At 40.1% G+C, this 26,894-nt stretch overlaps 3 protein-coding genes across 5 annotated transcripts in view; 1 reads left to right on the top strand and 2 right to left on the bottom strand.

The window, feature by feature from the left end:
• Nucleotides 1-1,439: 1,439 nt before the first annotated feature.
• On the bottom strand, nt 1,440-3,280 carry LOC6622309 (uncharacterized). Its single transcript, XM_002047879.4, has 3 exons — nt 2,436-3,280; nt 2,186-2,381; nt 1,440-2,122 (listed from the first exon to the last, which is right to left on the bottom strand). Exons 1-3 carry the CDS (start codon nt 3,217-3,219, stop codon nt 1,633-1,635), a joined length of 1,470 nt encoding a protein of 489 aa, XP_002047915.1. The 5' UTR covers nt 3,220-3,280; the 3' UTR covers nt 1,440-1,632.
• A 3,030-nt stretch (nt 3,281-6,310) lies between these two features.
• Nucleotides 6,311-26,894, top strand: part of LOC6622263 (uncharacterized) — a 95,365-nt gene continuing 74,781 nt past the window's right edge. For both annotated transcript variants that reach the window (XR_011416405.1, XM_032434479.2), the window contains exon 1: nt 6,311-7,905. Coding sequence is in view for 1 of the 2 variants with exons in the window: in XM_032434479.2 (XP_032290370.1) it covers nt 6,415-7,905 (1,491 nt within the window). In the remaining variant the exon portion in view is untranslated. The remainder of the gene's footprint in view (nt 7,906-26,894) is intronic.
• byn (T-domain transcriptional activator brachyenteron) lies at nt 9,077-25,006 on the bottom strand. 2 transcript variants are annotated; one of them, XM_002047877.4, is made up of 7 exons: nt 24,528-24,992; nt 19,690-20,023; nt 11,889-12,009; nt 11,057-11,200; nt 10,212-10,992; nt 9,784-10,144; nt 9,077-9,685 (listed from the first exon to the last, which is right to left on the bottom strand). In XM_002047877.4, the coding sequence occupies exons 2-7, from the start codon at nt 20,016-20,018 to the stop codon at nt 9,370-9,372; spliced, it is 2,052 nt and encodes a 683-aa protein (XP_002047913.1). In that variant the 5' UTR covers nt 20,019-20,023; nt 24,528-24,992; the 3' UTR covers nt 9,077-9,369. The 2 variants fall into 2 exon arrangements, with proteins under 2 accessions (XP_002047913.1, XP_015031418.1); XM_015175932.3 differs by having other exon boundaries at nt 9,542-9,726; nt 24,528-25,006.

Below are 26,894 nucleotides of genomic sequence, written 5' to 3'. Positions count from 1 at the left end.
ACATTTCTGCCACAAAATATGCCACAACAGGTTGAAATGCTGCGTTGCACATTCTTGATTTAATTGCCGCGGAATTCCCCCGCCTACCCCCCCTCAAAAAAAAGGCAAGTGTGGTGCCTTTCGTTTTCGTTTTTATTTTCATTTTAATTAAGCAACTTTAGGCATTTATTTTCATTTGCGAACTTTTACAGCTCGGTAGAAACTTTTCGGCCGGGTGGCAAAGCACACAAAAATATTTTGTCGCAAAATAGAAAGGGTTGACATTGCGGCTATTTAACTGCGAATTATGGTCGGTTTATAATTCTATATAAATATATAATGCAAGCTGGTATTAGCACAGCCTTGTTTCGCCCAAATTTGTATCTTAAAATTTTAAACATTTGCTTAGCCTTTACGGCTTTGTTTTCAAGCCTTACCTTTTTTTTAAAGCGTGCAGCATACTCTTTTTTCTGATGGGTAGTCTAAGCCTACTTAACTTGTCTACTAATTCCCCCGCTGGGCTTAACTAATGAAAGTATTATCGCTTTTCTGCGCGATTCAAATTCAAGTACGGCTAGAGGTCTTCCACTCTTACTTTGAATATGTGTTATACTAACTGTTTTTTTTTTATATATCTTTGCTTATCATCTTAAATTTTGCACGCTGTCACGCTCTCGCTCTCATTCTTTCTCTTAAACCCTCTCTCTCTCTCTTTCAATGTCTCTTTCTCTCTTAATGTCCCTCTCTCTCCTTGGACGTCTCCCTGCCTTTCAATCTCTCTCTATCTCTCCTTTTCAATATTCTCTGTGTCTTCATCAGAGAGATACATTTTCATTAACAAAATATCAGATACATATGTAGTTAGCCTGCATGATCTCGGTTTAACAGCTGGTATGTTAGCAGCAGTTGTCTATGTTAACTTTACAGTATGTTACAATATACTCTGTTATATTGCACCGGAACTGCACATGCAATGTGTTTCATACCTATGTGTAGGTTGTATATGTATGTATGGCCAGTATGGACATAACAAATATGCATTTTGGAAATATTTAAAGAATTTTTCGCCGACATGTTGTTTGCGGATTTATTGCATTGCATCTCGCATTACATTGCCAATTTACAAAAGCTGCCACCCGCTGCCAAACGTTTTCCACATGCATCAGCAACATTTGTTGCGGCACGCTGGAAATTCTTGTTCCGAAATGCAACTTACAGCTGGGCGTTGCTGTGGGTGGTGGCTGCCTCGTTATTGTTAGTGCAACCAATTTGTAACTGTCCCTTTTGGGCAACACAGAGGCTGCAGGCTGCATGCGTGTTGTTTAAGTTTTGACGATCAATTAATACTTTCCATGTTGTGGAATATTCAAAGTAAATTGGTTTGCTTTAACTCAATGAATATAATGAAAGCTTACAGTTTTTCGAGTTTTCTTTAGATACACAATATAGCCGAGATCATGCTGAATGAAAGCTACGCTAAGGACTGCACTGAAACCTGAAAATATGCTCTAGGAAAAAGGGCTAGAAGCTGGTGAAAATATTGAGATTTCAGTGCAGCCCTTAGCGCCATATATTTAGTCTGATGCCGCATGGACTTAACAAACAATAACAATTTTAAGTAATCCCGCACAAGTGAATGTAAAATACGCCGAATCAAATATCACCTTCCTCGACCTTGAATGTGTTGCCGTCCAAGTCGACGAAGACGGGTTCGTTTTTGGGATCCTCTTTCTCCTCCTCAAGTAGGCAGTAAATATTGTTCGACTCCTGTTTGAGGATTTCATCCCCTAACTTAAGCCAGAATGGACGGCAGCGATTCTTCCACTGACGTAGATTATAGAAGGCACAATACCGTGAGCTGGAGGCCTTCAACATGGCCATATAGAGCGGAGTGATTTCATCGGCCATTAATTTGCCCATCAGAAAGACGGCCGTCTTCTTGCTGTGAGTGTCGTTAAAGTCGATGTAAATTTTCTTGGCTTGATTGTAGCACTTCTTGGCGATTCCTGTCTTTTGGGTGTCCCTGGCGAACAGCTTGCCAAGATTAAGCAGTATCTCCGCCTCGTGATCCTTGTGATCGTACAGGCGCGAAAGACGCAGAGCTCGCTTAAAACTGGATATGGCCTTGTCCATGTTATCGAAGCTATGGATCAGGTGTAAACGACGTCACAAGCAGCTTCACACTGCGTCACGAGGCACTACTCACTTTTCGGCACACTGTCCCAGATATAGATAGAACTTAATGTTCAGCTTGACAAATTTGTACTCGGTGCATGCTGTTAATTCCGGTCGGATCTGCTCGAGGCAATGCTGAGCGGCATGGTATTTGTTGCCTTCCATAAGAAAGAATGCCCTCTCCAAGAATGTATCGCAAAATATGTCCAAGTTCTTTTGCCGTCCGACTGCGAGAGAAATATATTATAAAATGCCCGAAGCCGCAGCTAGCTCTGACTTACTTTCAGCAATCAGCACGGTTGCCCTCCTGGCCATGTCAACCGCCTCCTCAGGCTGCTGGCGCGCAGTCTGGCGTCCATAGATAAGCAGTTGACGTGCCAGCTGTTGAGCAACCAGCTCATGCAGAATCGGGCTGGCTGATCCCTTGTCCGGCTCGGCTAGCCACATATGTCCTCGGACCAGCTCAAGGGTGGCCGTCAGATAGGTAATGGCATTGGCTCTCGGTCCAGTACGTTCCAGAAATAGTGCATATCTGTGGTAGATGCGAGCAATCATCTCGGCGGCGTCCCGTTCCTGGCCTTCGATGTTGTGGCACAGCGACACGATGTGCTCCATAACCGCATTCAGAGCATACTCGTACTTAACACGATAGGGCTCGAGCAGCAGCAGAGTCTCGTAAAAGAGCGTAAAGCACTCTTTGAGTCCCTTGAATTTTCGCTTGATCACCGCGAGCTCGGCCCGTTTCAGTTTTTCAATCATCTCGTAGAGCAGCGGGCGCTCGTCAATGATCCTGGCGCGAATGCTGACCGACTCAAACAGCGCCTGCTCCTTCTCGGCCAGACAACGCACAAACTCAGGCATCATACGGCAGCCTTCGTGCCGTAACTCAGCCTGCAGAGCTTCATAGATCGGACCGCGTTCCCTACGTGCCTCAATGAAGCTTAATGGCACAATGCTGGCTTTAATTGCATTCCTATCGAAGGTGATTTCGCGAAAGGTGCGATAAGGTAGTTTGGCCCTCACCTCACGCTCAATGCGCTGAATTTCCTGCTGACGGCGCGACATTTTTAGTATGCTTACAAACAATATCAAGAAATTCAATTCGATTTGTTTACATCAAAATATAATATATGAACGTTTGATTTTCCATGCTTCTAGGCGTTTCTTATCATTAGGAATTTACACTAGCCTACAAAGTTAAACCATTTCCTGCAGAGCTTTGTTCTTTTTATATTTATAAATAGCGCAAATTCAGAAAAATATTGTGATATGTTTTAGTAAAACCCAACACTTTGTTAAACCTTTTAGTATTCAATTGAATGTTAGCAGCCAATATTAAAGAAACAGAGTCTCGGCTTGCGAAAAGGAGTTCCTTAATTGAGCACAGGCATGCTGTCTATAAGTGTATAATCGTCCCATGTTCTTGCTACTTGAGCATATACATGTGTACACACTGACATACATTTGTATCTGTGTTGTGCACAGATAGCAAAGCGTAATGTCGAAGTTCATAAGTGAAGCGAAAAGAGCCAAAAGTAGTTCTAAGAAGAGAAAACTAACAACAAACAGCATGTGGCACAAATAACAGAAACATTACGTTGTTGTCTCAAACCCAGCTGAATTTCAATTCAATAACTTTTGCCTTTCTGCTTGTATTGTTGTTTGTTATGCTCGGACTTTGGCTTCTCGCCGAAAAGTATGCTTTGATTTTTGTTGCCGTCGTGCAGAGAAGAGGGCTGGCAATAGGGTTTGTTTTCTGTTACACATGCCGGCGCCGGAGTAGATTCGATTTTGGCTCGTTTATTCCAACTTCCCTATGAATGAAATTATATGCAGCGCCGCAACAGGCGCCTGCCCGATATTCAACCTCAACCTCAACCCCGGTCCCATGACCCAGGCCCCAATGGGGGCACTGATGGTCGCTTGTTGCAACTTTGGCTTTGCCTAGTAGCAGCTTGTTTCTGATCCCGACTTCTGGCATCCGGCACTTGCAGCGCAGCGGCTGTGCCTGTGGCTCTGCCGCACAAACTTTGGCCAAGTTGTGTGGGCGTTTCTCAGCCCTACAAGCATGCACCAGGGTCTGAGGGAAGGCTGGGCTGGGTGTTTTGCTGAATTTATGGCTTGCCGGCGGCAGCGACAGCTACAGCGGCAACAGAAGCAGCCTTGTGACAATGTACATTGCAACGAAAATTTGTGGCTTGCTCAAATTAAGTTGCATAATTTTTTGGAAAATGCTGCATTTTCTTTCCCTCTTGTTTAAGGATGTTAATAAATCAAATATGGAAACTGAGAATGTTCGCGAGTCATTCGTTTCTTAAAGTTATACATAGATCAAAACTATATGAGTAGAAGAGCAAATAACGGCTATACGTGGCACGCCAAAGATAAAATACCCTTTTTAGAATTATATAACATTTATGTAAGGGACATAGCGAAACTTGTAAATGCAGGCTGTTTAATCGATTCACCCATAGATCTATGTAACTGATTTCGATATTTAAAATGAAACACACTAAGGCTTATAAATATTACGTTCAAGTGCTCAAGATATCTTGAAGATTAAAGAGGTTTTTCATACAAGAATATAATCGAGAACTGACTGAGACTGATCAACTCTACAGTTCCCAGTATATTTCATGATCGAAAATTGTCGAAAATTGTGTTCTTGATTGTTGATATGACTATGACTGAAACCACACTCACACTCTGACCTTAGGAATCATCGAAAGTTGTAACTTGTGGGGATAGAAATAATTTGCTAATAACTGGTTTCTTGAAAATTTGCTGTCTCAGGTTCTTAAGCTGAATCTGTAGAATTTTTGCCGTCCAGTCGTGTGCGTAATGAATCAATATTAACATTTTATCCGACGCGGATTGATTAATGCTGAGATAAACAGAAGGCCACCCGGAACTGATTATAACAACACATATTACATTTTGTGTGTTCTATGAATTATGTTCTATAAATTGTATGCATTGTACATTGTATTTTGTATTCAGGTTTATAGCACATGCTCGCACATCTACCACGATTGTAATATCTGGCGCACGGACTTGAATTTCATTAACACAATTCGGTGAGAGCAGTTTAGAAGCTTAGAAGTGATGGCCATACATCAAGGATGAAGGATGAGGTCTCCTGTGAATGTATGCACAGTATGCAAGTATGTGCAATGTCCTCGCCTGTTCATGTGTTAGTAGTATGCACGTGTGTGTGCCTGTGTGTGTGTGTGTGTGTGTGTGTGTGCATATAAATATATGGCCACGCATTGTTACGTTAACTGATGTCGCTGCTGTCAGCTCGATGATGAGCGGCTGCGGTATGTCGAGGAAAGGGGGCACTGCCAAGACCGCTGAGGTTTTCAAAAATGTCAGCGCCGCCTTTGTTACTGGCTGCGAAATTGGATCGAAAATAAATGCACGTTCATTTTTCCTTGTGACACGGCTATTAGCAATGTCACAGTATTATTAACACTTACAACAGGGAAGCAAAACGAGCTACATACTCATTTCGGAATATCTTTTAAGCTTGGGAAGAAGATTATGTTAAGCAACATTGCTTAACTTAGATTTCAACAAATTCTAAATTGAGTTTTTTATAAGTTTATTTTGAATTGGGCTTAAGCTGCGCCAGCCTTAGCATGAAAATCGACATTTTATTTACCTTAAGTCAGATTAGTTGGATAAATGGCAGCAATTGGAAAGTATTATTGCACAACTATTCACCTTTTAACAGTGGGCTAACGATAGTTTAGAGAATATACGAAAAATAATTGTAAGAATGTAAATGTATTACAGATTTACAGGTACAGGGTATCTCCTAGTTGAGCACTCTCGAGTATAAATACGAAACAAAGCAAGAAAAAAGATTGCAGCGTTGTTTGTGAAATGCAGGTGTGTTGCATAGTTGGGTACAGGGTATCTCTCAGTCGAACACTTTTGGCTGGGGCACTCTTAATTGTTGTTCGCCAGCCATCTAAAGGAATCCATCCACAGTCAGAGATTTTCTCAGTGCTGTCCATTAACAGAGCGACCCACTGACGCAAATGTTAAGCTAGGTCACTTACGTTCCACATTGTGGAAGGCATTTGTTGCTCGTGTGGCCGTTATAAAGTAACGGTGCTGCGTGCTGACAGTGTTCAGTGCGCCAATAGCCCCGTGTGCTTGCTGACGTTTACGCAGTTTGTGACGCGCTCGGCAGACGCGTGCCCAGAGATGTGAGTGTAAAATTGCGAAATTAAGGATAGTCTTTAGCAGGAAATGACATCTGGCGAATGGGATCTGTGTGCGCTGAAAGCGCTCGAGGAAGAGGAGCAAAAGGAGTTTCTGGCACTCAGCCAGAGGAATCTCTTTGAGGCGCCCCTTCCAACAGGTGGTCCTGAAAATGGCAGCATTAGCTTGGCCAATGCGAATGCTAAGCCAGCCCTGACCTATGCGCAACTGCATCCACATCTTCTCAAGTTGCCCACCATCGATGAATGCCAGCTGATAGCCACCAAACGTCATTCGCCAGGCAGTGTGGCCAGCAGCGCCCGCTTAAAGTTTTCCCGCGCGCTCTCCCTTTCAGCGCACTCCCTGTCACCGCGAGCTGGTAGCGTTGGCGGCATCGGCGGCGGTGGCGGTGTCGGTTTTGGCAAGAAACTCAAGGCACGTCTTGTGGGTGCCAAATCTAGCGGATCGCTGTCACCGTCCCGCCACTCTCATAGCTACAGTGTCTCACCCGTGTATACTCCACCGCCAATGCGGCGCTGTGCCACGCTGCATCACACGCAACCGGTACGTAAAACCTTCAAGACGCTGCAACAGTTGGAGCGTCAGAAGCGTCAGAGTCATGCAACGCAGGCGTCGACGCCGCCGCAGTTGCAGCGTATAATGGGCACCAACAAAACATATTGGAAGTACGGCGCCAACTCTACGGCCGCCTCAATTATTGGTCAGCGGGCGCGATTGCAGCAGCAAGAACAGCAGCCGAGCGAACTGGAGTCCACCACCTCGGACGAACCTAATGTGGAGACACTGGAATCTGAAGCAGCCGACAGCGCCACAGAGACGGGCTCGTGCAGTGTGCCGTTGCCGCCAGCGGACTCCAATGAGCTGCTGCGTCTTAGCCTAATGTTAACCGCAGCCAGCTCGGCTGTGACTGTGACTGCCTCAGCAGCGGCAGCAGCAGCAACTGGTGGGCCAGGCAGGCGCTATCAGGCCCACGGCGTTGGCGAGGACGATGTCAATGCCGAAACTGTTGCTTACGAAGCTTTTCACAGGCCCAAAAGCTTTGAGCACTCGCTCTTACGTGGTGCTAACTTAACATTAACAGCGCAAGAGAGTCACAGTCCTGGCCCGAGCCCCAGCCGCAATCGGCCAATGCAATCCACAGGCGGCAAGCGCATATTAAAGTCCACTTCCCTGGAGGCGGCCGCTACGGGGGATGGTGCTGTTGACTATCAGCAACAGCAACAACAGCAACAGATTATTGGTCAGCCGCTGGCCATGATGGGCATGACAGCCGCCACAAATCAGCTGGCTGAGAGTCAAACAGCCGAAGCTCGTTATCTGCCACGGGAACGAGAAGGCGATTGGGAGCACGGATTGGGACGTAAGCAAGTCAAATATCATCAGGATTTGAGCGTTGCCTGCTATGGGCATAAGGTGACGCTAGCCGGCGCCACCATTGAAGATGAGCTGGAACATCATATCAAGCATTGCTCATGCTCCTGCAATCACATGGGCTACGGCAATTCAATGGACTACCAGGTAAGTGCTAACACCAGCTGTTGCTGCCCATGGCCACTATCGTGCTCGCATTTCTCCCATTAACAGGCGTACTGTTACGCCTTTCCGAGGCGCATTCCTTCGTAAATGATTCTGGCATGTATTTTTAATTGCACTCCAGTCACAGGGGAGCTGTGGGTGTCTGTGGGTGTATGCTGTTGCGTCCAGCTATTCACTGACAGCTGGAACATTTGTAATGGTGGCACATTCAGTGGACGTTACTTTCAACTTTCAACTTTCTAGTGCCCTGTTTACAATGCCGTGTGTATGTACATGCAATTCAACTCATTATTATCACGTCTCTTTGTGGTGCATTTTGTGTTCATGGCTTCATGGATTTCTGGTACTCAGGCAAGCAGATTGTGGCCCGGATAACATTCTGTGGCTGCTCCCATGCAGGTCTCAATGCGTTTGAGGGCTCTATTGTTTCAACGTGAGTGCCCCAAAGTAGTTGCGAACAAGTTCTGTGGAAAATTGAACGCTCCTTTGATTTAAGCAATTCGTTTAGTTTCATTAACCACGAGCAAACTTTATTTCTGCTTTGGTTTCGTAACGAAAATGAATACCAACGTGCTTAAGGGTATTGTTCACCAGAAGGACCAACAAAATATCTGTTGTCATCATCATACATATATGATTAGTAATCTCTCTCTCTCTCTCATTTCTCCCCATGGTTAGTATTTCCCGGTATGAAATCTGCCCGAACTATCTTGACTTGACTTGAATACTTAAGTTAGTACTACTTAGAAATGACAAAATGAGTTTGAAATCCATCGAATTAAGAAATAAAAGGTGTACTAAACCCATTTGCCCCTTTAATTCCATGTTGTGAAGCTTAAAGCCGAAACAAATCAACATTTGATCAGTACTTCTATCCAAGGACTGGTGGATTATGTAAAACACGTCTCAAATGAGTTCTCACAGAGATCTTTGAAAATGATTTAGAATTTGATTGAATAGTAAACAAATGAGGAACTCCGCTATTTGGTGGGTTGATCAGCACTAACAGTCTTATATATAGAGAATAACTTTCTTTAGTTAGGAGGCACTCTGATAAGAGTTTTCCGCTTAAGGCTAGTTTCGTTATAGAACAATCAGCGGATCGTATGGAAATTCGACGTTTATTTAACGAATTCTAGATGATGTGCTTGAATTTAATTATAGACTTTGATAATAGCAGGCATATTTTAATGTAATACAATAGAAACTTTATAGAAAGCCACTTTATAAGTATGTATATGTATATATATATATAATAGTTTAGGAAAATATTTGCTACAGTGTACTTTGCATGCTGTGGTACTAGTGAAGGTCTTAAAATGTAACTCAATTATTCGATTCATCCAATTAACTTAGGAGACATGCGTCTAAAGGCTGGGGCGGTGCGATGGCTGTATGTTCTTTAATTTGTTTTTTATTTTGTTCTTTTAACTAAGTAGCTGACCATCACTGCAGAGTGCTTTGAGGTGGTGTAAGCGGTGTCCAAGTGTCAGCACTTACAGCGGTGACCACGGATGTGGGCATTCCCGTAGGCACAGCGCTGGGCACAGTTGCGGTTGGAACAGCGTTCCGATCCATGTTGTGCTCTAGGGATTCTAGCTTGATGTCGTTGTGATTGTGGGCGGTTTTCAGACTGGCACTGGCACTGGCGCACTCCAGAGTGATGACGGAGCTCTGCTCTTCGGTTGGCTTGTACATGGCGGACTGTGCTTCATCAAGCGTCTTCGTAACGTCTACGGGCTCCAGCGGATGGGTGGCATAGCTGTAACATGTATCGCGATTCGAGAGTGGAATCATTGATAGCTACTTTAGCGATATAGGTGTAGAGTTCGCGGTTCAACTGGCTGCCCAATCACTTACCCTATCTCTAGTGGTATATACTCCGGCTGGTAATAGGCCGCAGCCGCGTTTTGGTAGAGTCCGTACTCGGCGCCGGAGCTGTTGTGCCAGCCGCTAGCCGGATAGCTCAGCGCAGAGGGCGCGTTTAGCACGTTTGTGTACAGCTGGTGGGTGGGAGAGGTTGGTGTCGGATGATACACCTGGTGTGTGGGTGCTCCATAGGTTTGCGGAGAGTTCGACGAAGCCGCTCCACTCGCATAGAGATCCGTCTGGGCCATGTTGTACTGGTGGCTATGCGGCGTCAGGTGGTGTATAGTATAGCCAGGCGATGGTGTCGTGTAGCTTGGCGAACCATTCGTGGGCGAGGGTGAATTATGCGTTGCTAAAATGGCCAATGATTAACGATATAAGTGGTGAAGGTAATATCGATTTGAATGCGAAGCACATACATATGTTGCGGCTGCTGCACACGTTCATGGGCATGGGACCGGGCACACTCGTCGGACTCCAGTAATTGCTGTTGCCCTGCCAGCTACTAGGATATGAGAATACCGATGCTGTTGAGCTTGCTTCCACTGGCACAAAGCCCGACTGCGAGTAGGAACTGGTGAAACAGCCACTGGCTCCACTGCTACCAACATTGGCGCTTGTGTTTGTACCGGTGCTGGTGCTGACCGAGCCGATTGACGATTGCAGACTGGTTGGTGTCTGAGGCGCAGACGGAGGCTGCGGCGAGGAAGAGGAGGCATTGCCCGCGCTGCCATTGGAACCGGAGCCCGAGACAACGCGAGGCCTACTGTAGGGCGTCGTGCGATTTGGCGCTGAGCTGCGTGTGGACAGAGCGCGACCATAGCGATCGCAGCTGGCCGACACGGAAGCCGAGGAGGCGGCTGAAGAAGTTGCCACTAGGGCATGCGTCTGTGCCATGGGAAGCGGTGGTGGCGGTGCTTGAACTGCAGCAGCACTCGCGTAGTGGGTGGGCGGAGGTATAAGCCATCCGTAGTGGGTGTCGTGCGGGTAGAGCGTGTCTGGACGCTCCTTAGCATCTAGAAAGGCCTTCGCGAACGGATTGTACTTGATTTTTAGTGAAGTGACCTCCTCGTTTTGGTATGCAGTCACCGCAATGAACTGAGTCTCTGGAAACGGGTAGGTGACCACGTGACGCTGCTCGGAGCCCACTCGAACCAGGTGAACCCGGGGCTCGTACTTGTGCAATGAGTTCAGCATTATCTGTAACAAAAGAAGTAACAGAAAGTCAGCATTACGAAGTCCAAAAAATGCATCGTTGACTTACCTGTCCGTTGCCGTTGGTTTTGTTTGTCAACTTGACTTTGGCAAAGGAAATCGGCTCCTTCATCCAATGGGCTCCGAAATTAGGTGACTCGGGATGTACATATATGGGATTCGAGGGTGGGACCTCCGCCTTTCCACCGGGTACCTGTTTAGAAAAAAGACAATGTTGTTTAAACTGATAAAATTGAGGGAAATTAAATAGAGTCGAATATATAATGTGTATATCACGATTGACCAGTAATCAAATTGAAACGCAACACTTGTGATGCTATTGATTCTACATGATTGAATAACTTATTCTGTCGCGTAAGCTGTTTGTCCCTAATAGCTGATTGGTGATTAACGCACAGCCTAATCCGTAGGTGCAAATGGAGGTTGTGTGGGTGAACAATAATGTTTGTATTCCATTGGCCTTAAATTGCTGAAATAATCTAGATTACACAAGAAGGAATATATTTACGGACCACTCCTGCATAAAACTTTAAAATTATTTTATAAAATCTTCAACACAAATTAATTAGTGTGTTTCCCACTGATTTTGTAAAGGAATGATTTTGCATATTGAAGCCTTTTGTTTTGCTTCCATCGACATCAAGCTCATTTTAAAAATGAGGCTTAAGGTAACTTTTAATTTTACCGCGGGCGAGAACTGGCTGGAAAAGTGAAAAGAAAAACACAATGGACTAGGCACACGGTCCATGGCCCATGCCTTCGGGCTTTATATAATTATGTAGTAATTATTATCAAGGCACTTATTACTTTATAAACGAGGTGCCTAGCTTAAAGGCGTTTTGTTTTGCTGAGATGTTTTTCAAATAGTTTCATGCACATACCCATTCGCCATTGACGTACTTCCAGCGATGGGTGTCGACCTGCACGAATTCCAGTAAAACCGTATACATGGCAGCCGGATCCAAGCCGGAGGCGCTGATTTTCACAACCGGAAACATTCTCCTGCAAAACAATGTAGAGGATCGCAATTAAAACGGGTGCGCTTCACAGTTATATTGCATTTGTACGCAATGAATATTCTATTCGACAAATAGACACTTGAATGCCAGAGTTTTTTCATTTCATCATTTCGCCGTTGCGGCGTGGTTCTATGGATACCTGTACTGCCTCCATTTGGACGGGCTTGCATCTCTGGCTTCATCGCCCCGTCGGCCTCTGTGTCGGTGCCGGTGTCAGTTTCGGACAAATATTGAAACGCGCCATCCGCGCACTGTTCCACAACAATTAGTACAAGATGGCGGCTGTTGCCGGGCCGCGTTAATTAGCACCTGTTCGGGACCGGAGACCAGAGACCGGGGCGGTTGAGTCCAAGTTCTAAGCGCGTTTTGCATACGAACAGACGCGGACACACACACACACACAGGCATATGTCTACCTATATTTATATATATATATATATATATATATATATATATATATATATAATTAAGTTTTGCACGTTAGGTTACTATAAAAAAATATATTTCAATTTATTATTTTCACTTAACGGCTACTTTTGTTGAGTACATTCAGATTTGCTTCCCGAATAAGAACTGATTTATCTAACTGTTGCGGTCGCTTAGCAAACTTCGCTTTGAGAGAGTTTGAGTCAAAATTGAGTGAAGTTTGAGCTGCGTCAGCAATTATGCGTGGGATAGTACTCTGATGGGAACATTGACAGTGGCGTGATATTTAGGGTGAATTGTTTATGTCTACCAAAGGGGGACAGTTTGATCTTGACCAATGTCGATGTTATCACCAGGCTCTTTGTTTACAATATTAGAAATGTTTATAATTGTGCTTATGCTTATGTGCTAAGTTATGTTAAAGGGTGGGTGCGACTATGGATATGTCACTCCCCCAACCATTAGAAAAGTGCCTGTCCTCAGGTGTTTAAGTTTGGATATAGTGTAACATTTTCTTCTTTTACAATTGGTATATCTCCTATTATTGTAGGTGTTTCTTCTACTTTGGGTTTTTTATATTTTATAATTAATTTCTTAGGTATGCTTTTGAACTTATATGTCAAATACAGTGTTAAACTTATTAATATGATTACAAATATGGTTATTGTAATTATCTGGAATACATTGTTAAATTTTGTATGTGCATTTATAATTTGTTTCGTTTGTACAAACGAAAGTGGTTCTAATTTTATAACATCATTGCTTACGTAAATGCTTTGAGTATAATCTAACATATTGTTTGAAATTGAAATTTCATTAATTTGCAATGAACAATTAAAGATTTTTATTATATTGTTTCCTTCTATTGTTATTTCGTTATTTATACAATTATGGTTTAATATAGTTTTTGGTAAATTCCAAGTTAAAATTATATTTGGTTCTATGTAGTTGATTTGAAAATTTTGCAAAATTTTAGTATAACTACATTCTGATGTTATTTGGTTTAAAATTCCTGTTAAACATTCATTATTAATTAATTTTTTTGTTTCTCTGCTATAAACTTTTTTATCTTGGGTAAAATATTTTTCATGAGCTATTTCTGTCAAAATATTATTATTTTCATCCGGGTATGGAATTATTTCGAATACCGGGCTTTTTATTATTTCTCGAGGAATATGGGATATTATCAGTATTTCGTTTGTATCTGATTTAAACCAAGTGGAAGTTTTTGTATTCAACAATTTCTCAGAATTAACATGCAACAAATAGTCATGTTTTAGTAATTTTGGGTTAAAAATTCCTAATCTTGTGAGCTGCATTCCCATCTCAATGTCTTCTATATATTCTGTAAAGTGTTGTAAGTTAAATATAAGGATATCTAATTTCTTTCCTTTTTGTTTCTCTTGATCTAGTTCGTTCATGATTTCTATTCCTTTGTTTATAGCTTCTATTATATAATTTAATTCGTTAACCTGGACGCTGTTTTCTGCTAAGTTGCTTATTTTTTGTTCAATTTCTGCTTTGTCTTCTTGATCTAATGTTCCAAATAAGTATTTATATGCTGTTCCTACTATGTTAACTAAACCTCTTTTGCTGCGTTTGGCTATTTTTAAGCCGTTTATTTCTCTGTTTAATTTTTCTACTAGGTATTCGATTTGTATAAGGTTATTGAATTCTTTACTTTGTTCAATTAAATTGTTAAAAGTTTCTTCGGTTTTTGTTATATTAACCGTTAAACAGTGGAATTCGTAATCTGTCGGAATGTCTATGGTTCCTGTTTTAAATATGAGATATCCGTTATGGGCTTTGATAGGATTAATTTCAATACTCTGTGCATTTATATAGTTTACAGTTATTGATAGTAATATTATAATAATTAATTTAAGCTGGTGCTTGTATGTTTTGATCGCTGTCTGTTGTTGACCTGTAATTGTTATATTTGCTTTGATTAGTCTTCTTTTTCTTTTTGAATTTGGTTTTGTAATGTGTTATTTTCCTGCCTCTGTTAGTTTCCTCAAAATGTTTGTCGTCGATTTGTCTTAGTTCTCCTGTTTTCTTGAACGGGGTTGTCGTCTTTGATTTAACTAACGGTGAGTGTTTGTATCTAGTGTCAATTTCATAATTTGTTCGTTTTTTGTTGAGATTATTTATTAGTTTTTCTTTATTAGCTTGAGTGTCATACTCTGGTGTACCTGCATATATGAATATGTCCGCTGGTGTTCTGTTAGTCGTTTTGTGCTTTGTTTTATGATTGTACGTGTAGAGTATAGTTTCAAATTTTGTAAGTTTATTTTCGACGTCTGAGTCGCTGTTAATGATTCTTAGTTTTTCGTTAACTGTCTTATGAAATCGTTCTACGTCGGATATACCATTTTTACTAGTGGTTATATTAATATTTACTGCTTCTGATTTTAGCCATAATTGTAAAGCTGTGCACATAAAAGCTGAGTCTTTGTCTGCCTTTATTTCGATGGGTTTACCCATTTGGTTGAACACTTGTAATATAGCTCGTTTGGTTTCTAGCCAGTCTCTACTTTTTATTTCTATTAATGATGCAAATTTTGAATAGATATCAATGCAAGATAAAAATTGTTTATCTCCTACTATGTAAAAATCCATTACATATTTTTCTCGGATATTAGCGATTTCCGGAGTTATTTCGAAAGTTAATTTTGTATCTCTGTGTTCTGTTTTTGCGATGTTGCAAATCTCACATTCATTTATTAGATTTTGAATTAAATTTTGATAATCTGGGAAATAGTGGGTTGCTTTGAACCAATTAATAGTTTTTTCAATTCCTGGATGTAATAATTCTTTGTGCTTTTTTAATATTAATTCTTTGAATTCTGCGTATGTTTGAAGGTCTATTAATTTTGTACTAGTTTTCATTGCCTTTGTTGAATTATTTGGACTTATTATTTCTAAGTAGGCTTCTTGAAAAATTGGAAAATCTGCTTCGTTGTGGAAGTATAGCACACTTTTCTTTGTGCATAAGTATTCTGTTATTAATTCTTTGGCATGCGTATTAGTCATGTCTTTGTACGTAATTTTTATGTTGGTTTTGTGAAAGTAATTCGTAACTTTTGTTTCGTTCTCGGTTCCTTTTTCAAATTCTATTTGTCGATTATAATAATTAAGTGGTCTTTCTGTGATTTGTAAATGGTTACTGTTGTCTTCTTGAGCACTATGTATTGTTGCTCTTGTGCTAATTGTATCTTCGCCTAAGAAGTTTTCGTTTAATTGAATTCTGGACAGAGCATCTGCCACATAATTTTCTTTTCCTGGGACGTATTTAATTTGGAAATCAAACTCATTTAGCTTGATCTTCCACCTTTGTAATTTCATGTTAGGTTCTTTCATATTATTTAACCAGACGAGTGGTCTGTGATCACTAAGGATTTGAAATTGTCGACCAAAGAGATAGGACCTAAAGTATTTAGTGGCCCAAACGATTGCTAATAATTCTTTTTCAATCGTTGAATAATTTAACTCATGCTCGTTGAGAGTTCTACTTGCATAGCATATAGGCTTATGCTCTTGCGAAAGGACGGCCCCTATTGCCATATTACTCGCGTCTGTAGTTAATGAAAATGGTTTTTCGAAGTTAGGGTATATTAAAATTGGGTCGGATGTTATGAGTACTTTTAGCTTTTCAAACGCTAGTTCGTAGTCTCTGTCTTTTATATTGATTTTTGCTCCCTTTTTTAATTTAAGTGTTAATGGTTTTACTATATTAGCGAAATTTGGTATAAATTTCCTATAGAAACCACATAATCCTAGAAATGATTTAATTTCTTTTGGGGTTTTTGGAATTGGGAATTTGACAATTGCTTGTATCTTGTTGGGATTTGGTTTTATACCCTCAGTTGTGATGATGTGACCGAGAAATTCAGTTTCTTTTCTCATAAACTCGCATTTATCCAACTGTAGTTTTAAGTTAGCTTCTCTAAGCTTCTTAAATACCTTTTGTAGCGACAAAATGTGTTCCTCCAATGAAGTGGAAAAAATAATAATGTCGTCTAAGTAGACCAGACAATCCTTAAAAATTAAATCTTCTAAGAGATTGTTCATACAACGTTGGAACGTTGCAGGTGCATTCTTAAGACCAAATGGCATGCGAGTGTACTCGTAATGGCCATGTTTAGTCGAAAATGCGGTCTTGGGTATTGAACCAGGATCCATTTGGATTTGGTGAAAGCCTTTGGCTAGATCAATGGTTGTGAAATATTGACATTTTCCAAGTTTGTCTAATATTTCATCCATGATCGGGATAGGGTATTTATCATTAATAGTTAGTTCATTGAGATTGCGGTAATCTATGACTAACCGGAATTTTTGCTTTCCAGATGCATCGTTTTTCTTTGGAACGATTATTACTGGTGAGCAGTAAGGGGATTTGGATTTACGTATGATATTTTGTTTTATCATATCGCTTATTTGTTTATTTACTTCCTCATCGTATATTTGAGGATATTTGTATGGACGCTTGTAAATTGGGTCCTCATGTTTTGTTAGAATTTTGTGTTTAATTGTACTAGTGAAAGTCAAATTGTCACCTTCATGGTACTGGATATCACGAAATTCATGTAAAACTTTTTTTATTTTTTCTTTTTCTTCTGAGTTTAGGTGCTCTAGCCTAAACTCATTGTTTTCTATTAATTCATTATTTATAGCGAAGTTAAATGGTCTGTCCTCTGTTGAGGGTGGATCAAGGCACTCTTGTGCGGTCATGTCCTCTTCGACCTCTTCGTCGTTATATCTAAAACAAAAGTTAAATTCTCCTAAGGTTACGGATCCTTGTGCATAGTCTATTTTTGCTTGACATGCCTCAAGGTATTCTCTCCCAATCAGAACATCATAATGCTCTGAGAAGTCGTGAATATAGAATTTTTGTTTGCTCGGACAAATTTTGCTTGCTCCTAATCGTATACTTTGTTTTAATTCAATAACACCATTTATGGTGTGAACCTTTAATGTTTCGTTGTAAACTGGAAAATTTAAGCGGTTAGTTTTCATTAGATTAATGGTTGAACCTGTGTCGATGACACATTTTAGAACTTCGTCATTCATAATCAATTTTATGAATGGATTTCTTCTGTTTGTTCCGAGGCTTGCTGATGAAAATTTTCGGATGTATCCATTTTCATCTGCCCACTGTTACTATCTCTTTGACGTTTAGTCGGAGGGTTTGGTGCATTCAAGCGTGAATGGGACTGATTTTGGTAGTTTAAGGGATTTTGGTATCTACCTTGACTTAATTTCTGTTGGAACTCGTGGTGAGCTTTCTGATTGTCTTCGGACTTATTGTGCTGTTTATTTTGTGCGTGATAACTCTGATTTGTGTTGGAATAACCACTTGAAATGGTGGTTGGGTTAGCATTTTGCTGATAATTTCCCATGTTCCTACGATTGTTATTTGGATTTCCCTGAACATTATTATTTTTAGGTTTTTCAGTAAAGCTATTTTCATATAATCCCTCTCTTTGAGCTACTTGCTTTAGTTTTTGTGTCGACGTAATGTCGTGTCTGGCTAACATCATGAAAAGCCTATCTGGTAATTTTTTTGTAATAACATCTTTGATTGTGTTATTCATAGCATTTGTATAAAGGGTTGTATTGCTAGGTATATTTTCTAGTGCTAACTTATTTAATATAACAAAAGATTTATTCTCGAGCTCCTCGATGAACTTACGGACGTTTCCTTGGTAATTCGTGTTGTATAAGCGTCGAAGGAGTTCTTCAAATGGTGTCTGCACTTTGTATTCTTCAATCAATGCGTTTCTCAGCTCCTGCCAAGTGTTGGCTGCTGTCCTTTGTGATATTCTCTGAGCATCTCCTGTGACTTGCAATTCGATGGCTCCGTATAAGATGCTATGTTGTCTAACATCTCGGGTTGGATACAGGTGTAGGATGTAATCTATCCTTTTAATGAAGGCGTTTAGTTGATCCGTTGATCCGTCAAAGCTTGGCACCTGTCTAAGTTGTGAAAGGGCCTGGTTGAGGTGTTGTTCTGATAATTCCATTGTCATCTTGGTGTAATACACTTTTTTTTGAATAGTTTTGAGTTTGTAGGTTTGAACTTTATTGTTCTTTGATTTTGCACTTTTATTTTAGGTTAAAGTTTGTGATGGATTATTGGTTAAATGTTTTTTTTTTTTTTTGTGTGTGTGTCTTAAAAAGACTCAGTAATAACGTATTGCAGGGATCAAACGATATGCAAAGCCAGTCGTTATTAACTGTAGTAGCTTTATTGCCCAAAGGGTCAATATTATTAAGCTACTAATGACCCGAAGGTTCTTGTGCGGATACGTATTCGAGAAAATTTTTATTACACTCCGACAACACTTTCGGTCGCGATTGTGCGTTAGATCTGGGAATTAATTATCCTTTAGCGATCTTTAATTTTTCCCGACGTATCCTACCGGCTGCGCCAATTAAGTTTTGCACGTTAGGTTACTATAAAAAAATATATTTCAATTTATTATTTTCACTTAACGGCTACTTTTGTTGAGTACATTCAGATTTGCTTCCCGAATAAGAACTGATTTATCTAACTGTTGCGGTCGCTTAGCAAACTTCGCTTTGAGAGAGTTTGAGTCAAAATTGAGTGAAGTTTGAGCTGCGTCAGCAATTATGCGTGGGATAGTACTCTGATGGGAACATTGACAGTGGCGTGATATTTAGGGTGAATTGTTTATGTCTACCAAAGGGGGACAGTTTGATCTTGACCAATGTCGATGTTATCACCAGGCTCTTTGTTTACAATATTAGAAATGTTTATAATTGTGCTTATGCTTATGTGCTAAGTTATGTTAAAGGGTGGGTGCGACTATGGATATGTCACTATATATATATTGTTTATATAAATATATACATGCTCTGGTAGATTGGTAAATATTTTTTAGTCATTTTCACGAACGCTCGCATGTAAATAAATACTTATAAACAAAAGTATCTACATATAGTATATGCGTGTGTGTGTGTATGTCTGTATTATGTATGTGCATTTGTATAAGCGGAGCTATAGAAACGTTAACGCTTCATTATAAGGTGCAAACAGCCCCACATGAAAAATCATTGCAGCAAAAACAAATGCGCAAAAAACTCATTGCCAATTTGCATAGGAAAACAAAATGCACCGCAAAACCAAAGTCGACGCTGTTGGCCACGTTAACTTCCATTTAACACGTTGCACTGCCAGAAGAAGGGCCGCGCAACAGGTAAGATCACAACTCACCTGCCGTTCTTGGTGACGATCATCTCGTTGGTAAGATTCTGAAAGCGTAGCCACAGCTCTCGGTCATCAAGCGAGACGCGCAGATTGCGATCCAGTTCATTGGGACTGCCAGCGCCGCCGACAATGCGATGACCGCCGCCTCCACCCGCTGAGCCCAATGCAACAGCACCACCGACAACACCCAGTCCATGTCCGTGCCCATGCCCATTGTGGGCTGCGTGATGTGGAGAGGGGGAGTCGCCGCCAGCGCCACCGTTACCACCGGCTGCCACATTTCCATTAAGGCCGGTTGTGGGATCCACGGCGGACAGGATATGCGATGTGGTCATGTCAACTGCAAAAAAAAGCGAGAGCAGATGCTGGTTAGAAAAAAACTTCATACAAGTCAGTGGAGTTGGTTGATTTATATATTTCAATGTGTGATTAAATTTTCAAGATCTTAATCTAAATCCGAAAGTTACAAAGACAATATGAACTCGATGCAATCAGTCAAAAGTCTCGGATGTCTAGGATATAATTTTTAAAAATGACCACTCATAGCCTTGATAAGAATGATTAATTATTATTGCTATTATACAAAACAACATTTGTTGTATGTTAAACGAAGTTTTAATGATGATATATGAATTTATTTTTTGAAAAAAAAGTTTTATGCAGCTAAATAGTTTGACCAATTATAACTAAAATCAGATTACCTCGATAAAAATATACTTAACAATTGTTTTGCATACGTTTATTATTATTTAATAATTAAATATTTTTTGCAGATGAAATTTATTATTATTACGTGTTGCCCAGCTACGATTATGTTTATGTTATCGAGCTGTAACAGCAAAATTATCTTTTACCGTCGTTTGACCGGTTATTATTATAATCAGAATGACAATTTATTTATCATTAATTGTGTATATTAATATTGTGGATTGTACTCAAAGCAGATACTAAAACTTTAACTTTAGAATTTGAGTTATTCGTTTGTTGACGCTGTGTCATTGGAATTACATCAAAGACAGTTGGCCTGCCTGACCGACGGCTCATCCCAGCACTTTATACATTTACAGCACTGTCCCGGGCGCATCAGAAGAATGGCCGGTCCATGTCTGTTGTCGGCTTTTAATTATATTGCACACTTTAGCTATGCCTTGCCCAGGTCTGAGACTCCAATTCAAACTCAGACTCCGACTCATGCTCAGGTCTCGGAGCTCGAACCTCGGACGCAGTCGTGGATGCTGACTGGCCATAAACAGCGGGCACCCTTTTTATTTATGGCCGTGGCAACAGTAACAAACACCTCTGTTTACTCCGGCCTCGCAGCCAGAGTCGCTGCCTATTCCGTTCTTATGGCTAAGGCCCGGGACAGTACTCGGATTGTAAACGCGGCGGCGAAAAAAAGAAATGCGCTTAAAATCTGCTTGGTGATGTCTAAATTCTGGTCTGGCACTGAAAGTGTTTCTCGCAATGTTTTGTAATCATAAATTAACAAAATGTATTAATTGTTTTGCTTGTTTTTATTGAGCTACGTAATTGGAGGTGGAATGCCGACGTTAGGGCAACTGGCAGCATCTGAACTCCAACCCGAATTCTTTAGCTAGGATTTTTATGGGCCAACTTCAGATCTTTGGAATATATTTTCTTTTGGGGTTTGGCTAGGAATGCATTGTTCCTCAATTTTATCTCAAGCTGGCTTGTCTTAACTGTTTTTCATTCGGGTTAATTTTGATTTATTTTTAATTTATATATATTTTCAATTGTCTTTGACCTTTATTTGCCCTAAATGTGCCTCTAATCGAAGGTCTTTAATCCCAAAAAATATGATTGAATCATGTAAGGGGATTGTCATTTTATGAGGGTTTTCCATAGTGTAATATAGCAGACACCAATCTTATATTGTGTATAAGCTCTAGAGTGTTCAACTTTATTTCACTGGTTTAAATTTAACCACACAGCATTATTTTAAAACATTTAATTTAATATTAATAGTTGTTTAATGCATTTGTGTTAAGCCCCTAGCATATATATGGCTAGTATACATAGGTATGTATGAGATTTGGGTTGTATTCCACATCAGTTCGCACCGCTCCAACTCAGGGCCTAATGAAAAGCCGTTTTTGTATGCTGTCTGAACACGTGTCTGTGAACGACAATATGTGTTTGTGAGCGCGCGCGTGTGTGTGTGCGAGTGTGTGTGTGTTTGTCTATGTACTTTAACTTTAACATTTGATGGCTGCCATGACGCTTTTGGTTGGACTTTTTCCCCATCTACTTTGCGATGTTGATTTTTGAATGATTTCGTGACTTTGATGTTTACTCAGACCATTTCGTATACCCTCTGCACATATATACATACACACACAGACACACACACACACACATACTTGAAAGTTTAAATGTATACATCCTCTACCCATAGCAAAAGGTTTGAATCTGCGTGTTAGTAATTATTTATGTTCAAATATTTTTGGAACAAATCTTATTTGGCCATTTAAAATATATTTGTAGATGGTTTGCAGATTCAAATGCGCGTAGAAAAGCTTAGATACTCCTATGCTACGTTTTTTTGTTATTTAGCCTTCACGAAATCGCTGTTTAAATATATGTTTCTATATAATTATAGATATATCATAATTTTATGGAAACTTTTGTGGCATTAAGGTAAAAACATTCTGCAAGCTGTACTTATCGCCTTGAAATTAATATTGCCAAGCTTTTCTGTCTGTCCAACTATCTGTTTCTTGAACTTATCATCCGGTTGTAAAGTTGTCTTTCACATTTATGAAAAACTAGTTTGTTTTGATCGATATTTCAAACTTAACGAAACTTAGTTTGTGCAAAAACATTTCGAATATGAATTGTTGGATAAGTATAGAAACATAATGTGCATCAGATATTTGTTTGCAAGGGCAATTAGTGCATAACACCTCTAAGATAGAATTGATATGCTTAACAAGTTGCACCTATCCTTTAAGGATATGTTTAGTCTCAACGTTGCTGGCGGGTGGCATGAACAGTGGCAGTTGCACACATTTGGCGCTTATCGGTTGCGATTAAACGGATTCGCTAAATTTCACACTTCATTTTACAGGAAAATAAACCAAAAATTTAATTTAGCCTCTGGCTGTATAACGCGTCCACTTTGCACCGTCACATGCAGGTGGTCGCCCGGCTTAAGGCGAGAGAATCAGTAGGTCAATTCCTCTACAGTTCGGTGGGCGTGGCTGTTAAAGATATTATCACACTTTTGTTTTCTGCACACTTTTCGCTTGAGCAACAACGTTGATAAACGCACTTTATGAGACGCATACTAAAATATTGTACAAACTGTAATTAATTAGTAAGCATTTGTCAAGTACTAAACTCGGAAGCTGAACGCCACGGGTGCGGGGTTGGGGTTTGGGGAATGGGGCCCGGGGCCAGGGACCAGGGGCCCGACAACTACCATGTCGGGGGTGAAATTTCCTTGGTTCTTTTGATTTGTATTTAATAGGATAATTTTCACATGCTTCGTAATTGGTTAACATAGCTCAACTGGCCTGTGTGGCTCTCTGCCATTGTTGTTGTCGAGCCGATTAAAATGCCTGCGGTCGTGTCGGCACAAGCAAATTCTTATGTCCCTCCTAATTTGCGTGTGAACATTTGGCCAGTCCACAGCTGCGCCTCCAGCCCCTAACAGAGTCGCGTGGGCCGCTGGCGCTGCTGTTTTATATTATTAGAGTTATTATTAGGATCATTAAGATGAGTTATTGTCACTTGTTGGTTTCATTTGGGAAGTGTTGAATGAGTTTTGGGTGTCAAATTTTGTGTTTTGTGAATTTTGGAGCTTGGAATAGTGTTTGGCTTAATGTTTGATTTTCACACGTTTATTTAAGTCGGCTTGTCAATTGAAAATTTGCATAAAGAAATTTGCATTGCTGCCCAAAACAATGACCATAAATATCGCTGTCAGCATATAACTTACAAGCTCATGAAAATAATTTACAAATGTTAATGACGGGTACTATTTATACTCTGTTGATAAAGTAAAATTACTATGTTGGGTTTTCACATATCTATTTGCCTGGATTTTTCGACAACATTGTTAGGAGACCTTCCTCCATTCAGGAGGCATCTATGTTTGATTTGTCTGCAACGGTTATACTGACATTCCGTAGTTAACTATTTTTCTACCTAAATATAAAACAAATTCGAAATTAAATGTATATGGTCATTATTTGGGGCGTAATCATATAGAGGTACAGTTAATGGGTTCGCTAATAACCTTTTAACACATTATATAAATAGCTTGGTGGAAAATGTTGAGCTTTTTGTTTTATTATTTTATTTTTAAAGTGTTAAACGATACGTTGCCCCTAAGAATGCTATGAATTTTTACCTATTTACTGCGACTTTTGTACGCAGTAAAGCTGGTTGAACGTTCTTTTTGCCAGCCCCTACGAAGCTAAAACATAAACTGTATTACGCAGTTTATATAGTTATAAGTTCGAAGGTCATGAATAAAAATTAATTTTGCGATTTTGTGTCTTTCAAGTTGATTGATTTATCTTCCATTTGGACAAAAATTACTGTGAAATTATATATATTATAGGTCGAATATCAGATAGTAAGAAATTAGCATATGTATATCTGACACTCTGTATTCAGTCCCTATAATATGAAACACAGTTGTAACTAACCGAAGGAATAAAATCTTTTACAATTTACCATTGACTTATTTATAACTGAATTCATTTTAATAGTATATATGGTTTTAATAACAAACGCTAGGTATATAAATTACGCATCTAATTTTAGTTATATTTTCAGTCAGCAAATTTAATTTTTAAGTTTATTCAACAACTTACATAATTCCAAAAATGTGTGTTCCGGTTCGCACCGGTGACGCTACTTCTTGTAATCCTTTGAATAATTCAGATGAGAATTAATTTGCTAAAATGTTTGGATCACGCACTAAGTCACACACCGAACACAATCACTATATTAGTTATTTTCTTTGATGGAGTTTTGTATTTTAATTCGTGGTTCGTCCACACTTCACTGTAAATTCACCGATACCGATTAAGTGGGTCCCAGAAGGAAGAGAATTGCTCTCAACGCTTGCGCCGATCTTTTTTTTTTTGGACTTTTCGAATTGCCGTCGTCAGTTTTCGGCCGCCGTTGAGTGCGTTGTTTGCGTTGCCACCGTTCCCTAGCTAATGATTGACGGTCGGTGCTAATTTTTTCAACCATCACAAGCCGTGCTTGCTTTTTAGTAGTCGCTGTGCGATGTTACCTCTATTTCTCTTTGGCCGAGTTGTTGCGCCCATGCCATCTTGTTTACACGTTTGGCTCAATGGCTGATACAACTCTTTCTTAGCCATTGCCGACGAGTGCCAGCGTATTGTCGTCTCGCTCGCACTTGCGATCAATCACCAACGCCGCTGATCGCAATTCGTTTAGCCACACCTTCTAACAGGTAAGCGGACGAAAACAACTTACCTCTCTCTCGATCTTACAGCCCGCCATCGCTTTGGACCCGCTGGCAGCAGGTAGAAGCCTCATTTCAGGTTTTCGATTTTGTCAATCATTCATGAGCATGAGCAGTCGCTCGTTCGATTTGCTCAATCGTGATCGCTGAGTGACCTACAGTCGTCGAGAGCTGAGTTAAGCTTGGACTGAATCCTGAGAAACGAGAATCTCTCGCGTTGTCTCTCTGCGAGCTTTACATGCGCCAGTTATTAAGTGCAAGATGTTTTGGCAAATGACGAAATAAACTGATATTCATCCACCCAACTCACAGAGCCCGGTTGAAGTTAGTGTTCGTTACTTTGACCGCCGACTGAGTGACTTCGATTTGTTTAGACGCTCGTTTTGTACTTTTGTTTGTGCAACCAATTAAAACTTTGTATTTTTTCCACGATGCTTGTTTGTTGTTGGCCTGGGTCGTCTCGTCTGTACCTAAAACTGGTTTGCCGTTCATAGCATTTTTCTCTACACACTTTATTTTTTTGTTAAGTTTTCAGCTGAATTTCGAGTTGTAAACATTTAACCGCAAACGTCAATTTATATAAGTATGCATGCGCATATGTATATGTATATATTGGCCAAAATTCGAGGCGGAGCTGAACGGTGGGGTTAACATACCATCAGAATCGGCGCATTCGATTCCATTTGACTGCGATGTAAATATTTTTTAAAATTCAATTCGATATAATTTAAATCAATTTTTAAGTAACGAACTCACATTTTTAAGAGACTCTTGATAAGCTGGGGAACTCTTCACATAGATGACATGTTATGCGTTGTAAAGCTAAACTAATCTTTTTGAAGTGAAAGCTATAAACTATTAATATGTTGTTTTGCCACGATTCCATGTATATATATATTTATATATTAACAATGATTCAGCATTTTTATAAAATTGCATAGCTTCATTATATAAATTGATCATAAATATTATTCAAATATAAGTAACACGCAGAAATAGTTTAATTTAGATTACTAGTTCTGGGCATGCGTCACACTTCGAGTGATGGAAAAAAATTGATATTGCTCACTGTTGTTGTTTCTATGAGATACTGATTGGTGTTGCTATTGTTTCTCTTTTGAAAATTATTTATAGCTAGTTCGTGTTTTTTGAAGATCACGCGCCTTTTCAGCTGCTGGTCAAAACGTTTCGATCTATGCATTCCTCTTTCTCAAGTCACCGCGGCGTGTCAATGGACCGCCACAGTTGGGCTGGGGGATTGGGGAAAATGTTGATCAGTCTGTGGCGCTGAAAGGCAAACAGAGCCACGGCAATGGCTACAAGCCTACAACACAGCAATAAAGGCGAGTAAATGAGAAGAATCAACAAACTATGAAATTTAATAAAAAGAAATCAAATGGGAAAAAGTGCTGTAAGCTTATCACATCTAAAGGCATAGATAGCAAGACGAAATGAATCTGAAAGATTCCCAAGCAAATTGAATCTATTAAATCGAGTATACAGTTAATGCGTATCTCATTTTAGAACTCCTGAATGTTTATAAATGAACACAAGGCTGTCGCATTTTCATTAATAAACTGACGAGACTAGTTCTTCGGAAGAAAAGGCTTGGTCTTGAGCTCGGTCTCGTGGCGGATTTTACTTGGAAACTCAACCTCAATCTATTCTGCCGCGACCTTGCCCTAAATATTTACCACACCGTATTGTAGGAGCGTTTTGTACCGTTTTATGATGAATCCTTTCT

This window comes from Drosophila virilis, chromosome 3 (assembly GCF_030788295.1).
Source record: "Drosophila virilis strain 15010-1051.87 chromosome 3, Dvir_AGI_RSII-ME, whole genome shotgun sequence".
NCBI lineage: Eukaryota > Metazoa > Arthropoda > Insecta > Diptera > Drosophilidae > Drosophila > Drosophila virilis.
Note: the sequence above shows the minus strand (reverse complement) of the source record. Positions and strands in the feature narration are given on the sequence as shown.